The sequence below is a fragment of the Juglans regia genome, chromosome 2 (assembly GCF_001411555.2).
Source record: "Juglans regia cultivar Chandler chromosome 2, Walnut 2.0, whole genome shotgun sequence".
Taxonomy (NCBI): Eukaryota; Viridiplantae; Streptophyta; class Magnoliopsida; order Fagales; family Juglandaceae; genus Juglans; species Juglans regia.
In genome coordinates, this window is record NC_049902.1 from 24,687,693 (window position 1) to 24,691,240 (window position 3,548).

The window sequence follows — 3,548 nt, forward strand, 5'->3', positions numbered from 1 at the left end:
TTTATCCACTGATAGCCAACAGTATATCATGCAAAACAGAAAAAGCAATGCCAGCCAAAAAAACTTTGAAAGGAAACGTAAAGATGATTAAAGTTGGTTTAAGAAATAATAGACGAAAACAATAAGATAAGAGTTTGGTAGAAGAAATTAAATAAAGAAAGAAATACAATTTTTTATTCCTTTGATACCAGATTAGAAAATTCAGATAAAATCTTTTTCTTTGCCACTATTTAATCTTTGTTGTATTACAAGTCTAATCCTAAGAATCCAAACCACAGCCCATAGAGTATAGACGCTTCAAAACCAAGGCCATTTCCTCCTCCCAAATCAGTTGTTCCAAAAGTCCAAACTCCAAACAGCTATAGCCATGGCTGTAATACCCAAGCAAGAGCCTCCATCACCTGCCTTTGCAGAAACAGTAGAAGAAATAACGAGAATCTATAGATCACTCCCAACAAGACCTTCCGTTGAAGAGGTTGAAGCAGCCATTTCTGTGCTAAAAACCGTGGATACCGAGGAGCAGATGAAGCTTGAAGAAATTTCAAAGCAAGAGGCTTCCCAAGATGTCCCTGAGGACATCTTGTCTCTGCTGCAGCAAGTGAGGAAGAACATGGTTTTGTTCAAGAGCCATGAACAGAAGAAGGAGGCTCTCCACTTGGTTGAGCTTGACAAGAAGTTTCAGGAATTTGATGATCTCATTCAAAGAGCTTCTGGGTTGGTTTCTGGGGATACCCAGAATGAGAAACATGTTGTTTTGGATAAAGAATTTAACAAATTTGGGAGAGAAATTATAGTCAGTGATGAGGATTTGGTGAAGAACAGGGAAGATGAAGAACCAGAGGGAAAGACTTCGAAGGGTTTGACTAGGAGTGCTTCCACAAAGGCTTCTATTTTCTCTTCAGGTTAGCGTATATTTCTCTTTTATTTCAAGAATTTAGTAGTTTCACGACCTGATTCGTATTCCAGAGAAACCTGCCATGGAGAGAATTAATTTGAACAAAAAAAAAAAAAAAAAGCATTAGTTGGCTTCTTATCTTCTGGAAAATTATTTTGCTTCCTGCTTTGTCTGATGAAAATAATGATTTTTTTTATCAATTTCATGTTGCAGATGAAGCCAACATTAGGTAGAACAAAAAAAACTAAAGAAAAGAAGAACTAAAAATATATCCGAAAGGGTGATTCTTCTATTATCTCTCGATTGACAGAACTATTTTGAGTTTTCAGAAGTCCATCTTTGTGATTTGTTCCATAATTCTTGTGTTTCCTTCGAAAACTAGGTCCATATCGGGATAGTTGAAGTTTCTTCAATGTCTTACTCTTGATGTAGTTCAATTGGTACATTTGTAGGTGGTGGAGACTCCAAGAAGTTGAGTTTAATTAAGGTAGCTGCTCTTATTGAAAAATCTGCTAAAACTGGGGCAGTAGTTGTTGATCTTAAGGCGAAGTTAATGGATCGTATGGAATGGCTTCCTGTCTCAATTGGGAAATTATCAGAGGTCACTGATTTGGACCTATCTGAGAACCAAATTATGGCTCTTCCACACACAATGGGTGGCCTCAGGGCCTTGGAAAAGCTTGACATCCACTCAAACCAACTTATAAACCTTCCTGACTCATTTGGGGAACTGATCAATCTCACTGATCTTGACCTCCATGCAAATAGGTTGAAATCACTGCCAGATTCTTTTGGCAACTTGATAAATCTCATTAATCTTGATTTGAGCTTGAATGACTTCACTCATTTACCAGAGACAATTGGGAATTTTACTTGCTTGAAGAGATTGAATGTAGAAACTAATGAGCTTGTGGAATTACCTTACACAATTGGATCTTGTTCATCACTTGTGGAGCTGAGATTAGATTTCAATCAGCTCAGGGCTCTTCCTGAGGCAATTGGAAAGCTTGAATGCTTGGAGATCATTACTTTTCACTACAATAGAGTTAAAGGGTTGCCAACAACAATGGGCAACCTTTCCAATTTGAAGGAACTTGATGCCAGCTTCAATGAACTTGAATATATACCAGAAAACCTATGTTTTGTAGTAGGTCTAAAGAAATTGATTGTGGGGAAGAACTTTGCAGATCTAAGAGCCTTGCCTAGATCTATTGGCAATCTCGAGATGCTTGAAGAGTTGGATATAAGTGACAATCAAATAAGAACATTGCCAGATTCTTTCAGGCTTTTGTCAAATTTGAGAGTTTTCCGTGCAGATGAAACACCTTTGGAAGTGCCATCAAGACAAGTAACTGCATTAGGTGCTCAGGTGATCCTGGTGTTGGATCTCCACTTTAGAACATTGGTTTTCTTTCTTTTCAAGGTTCTGTTTCCTGTTAAACTAGTCATATGAAACTAACTTATTTATCTCCCTTGTTCACCAGGCTGTTGTTCAGTTCATGGCTGATTTTGTTGCAAAGAGGGATGCTGTATCTGCACCAATATCAAAGAAGAAGAAGGGATTTTGGTTCTGGGTTTGCTCAATGTTCTGTCCCAAGCGGAGTAATGTCTCCAAAATCAAGAATGTGCCAAGAAATTAATTTTTACACTGATCAGCTCATGTGCATATTTGAGAATTTTTCTCTCCTTTTTTCCCCAAAAAATTGTTTCCATATTTGCAGTTTTCTGTACAAATAATTAAGTGATGCCTCACAATTTTCAACTTCTGGTATTGGTTGGTGGGAGCGAAATGTAAGACACTGTAATAACATGTTTTTCTCTGATACAAAGGTAATAACTGTTTAGTTTCCATCATTATTTACTTGATATGTGTATGAATCATTTGAATTTATTCGTCCAATTCCTAAAGAACTGCTATGGAAATAGCTATGAGCTTTCTTGTTTTGGTCGTTCTTTATTGTTTCTCTCTAAGTACTGTATTTGTTTATGGTGAGTACTGAGTAGCTTGACAAATGGTATCTTTTTCTTCAATGTTCCTCAGCAAAGTTTCACCGTAGTTATTTCATAGCAGTCGCCTAATTTATCACATCATTATGATCAAAATACATGTTTCTTGTGTTCGTGCGATTATAAAATATATATATATATATATATATTATCTTAATTTAATTTTCATAATGTTTAAGATATTATCTCAATGTAATTTTCTATAAATGAGGATGTATGCATTTTACTCGGCAACAAGTGAGAAAGTAAATATGTAGCTCTCAATGTCTCTTTCCCTCTCTCTCTTCTCTATCTTCTTTTATATTATATTTTATTTTCTATCATTTCCATTATCTTATTCTAGAAATTGGCAATGAGTCCATCAGTGGTGTTGCAAGAAGTCAATTGGCCTCGCTTGGTTATACAGATAAGATGAGATAAAAATTAAATAAAATATTGTTATAATATTATTTTTATTTAAAAATTTTAAAAAAAAATTAATTTTTTTTTATATTTTATTTGAGGAAAAAATTATAATTATAAAATGAGATGAGATGGTTTATAAAAATAATGAGTCTTTAGTAGTTGCCTTCTTGTGTTTCTTGTTTTTATTGCTTTCTTAGATTTTAAATTCTGTCACACGTAGTTGCCTAGTTTTATTGGCATT

The 3,548-nt window shown here is 34.9% G+C and overlaps 1 protein-coding gene across 1 annotated transcript; it reads left to right on the forward strand.

The window, feature by feature from the left end:
* Positions 1-238: 238 nt before the first annotated feature.
* On the forward strand, positions 239-2,784 carry LOC108994068 (plant intracellular Ras-group-related LRR protein 5-like). Its single transcript, XM_018969153.2, has 3 exons — positions 239-902; positions 1,348-2,264; positions 2,380-2,784. The coding sequence occupies exons 1-3, from the start codon at positions 368-370 to the stop codon at positions 2,533-2,535; spliced, it is 1,608 nt and encodes a 535-aa protein (XP_018824698.2). The 5' UTR covers positions 239-367; the 3' UTR covers positions 2,536-2,784.
* Positions 2,785-3,548: the final 764 nt, after the last annotated feature.

What these genes read in the sequence shown, in the direction of transcription:
- LOC108994068 (XM_018969153.2), top strand. Translation starts at nt 368, where the DNA reads ATGGCTGTAATACCCAAGCAAGAGCCTCCATCACCTGCCTTTGCAGAA. An exon ending in GGCTTCTATTTTCTCTTCAG is followed by an intron (nt 903 to 1,347) that starts GTTAGCGTATAT and finishes GTACATTTGTAG; the next exon opens with GTGGTGGAGACTCCAAGAAG. An exon ending in TAACTGCATTAGGTGCTCAG is followed by an intron (nt 2,265 to 2,379) that starts GTGATCCTGGTG and finishes CTTGTTCACCAG; the next exon opens with GCTGTTGTTCAGTTCATGGC.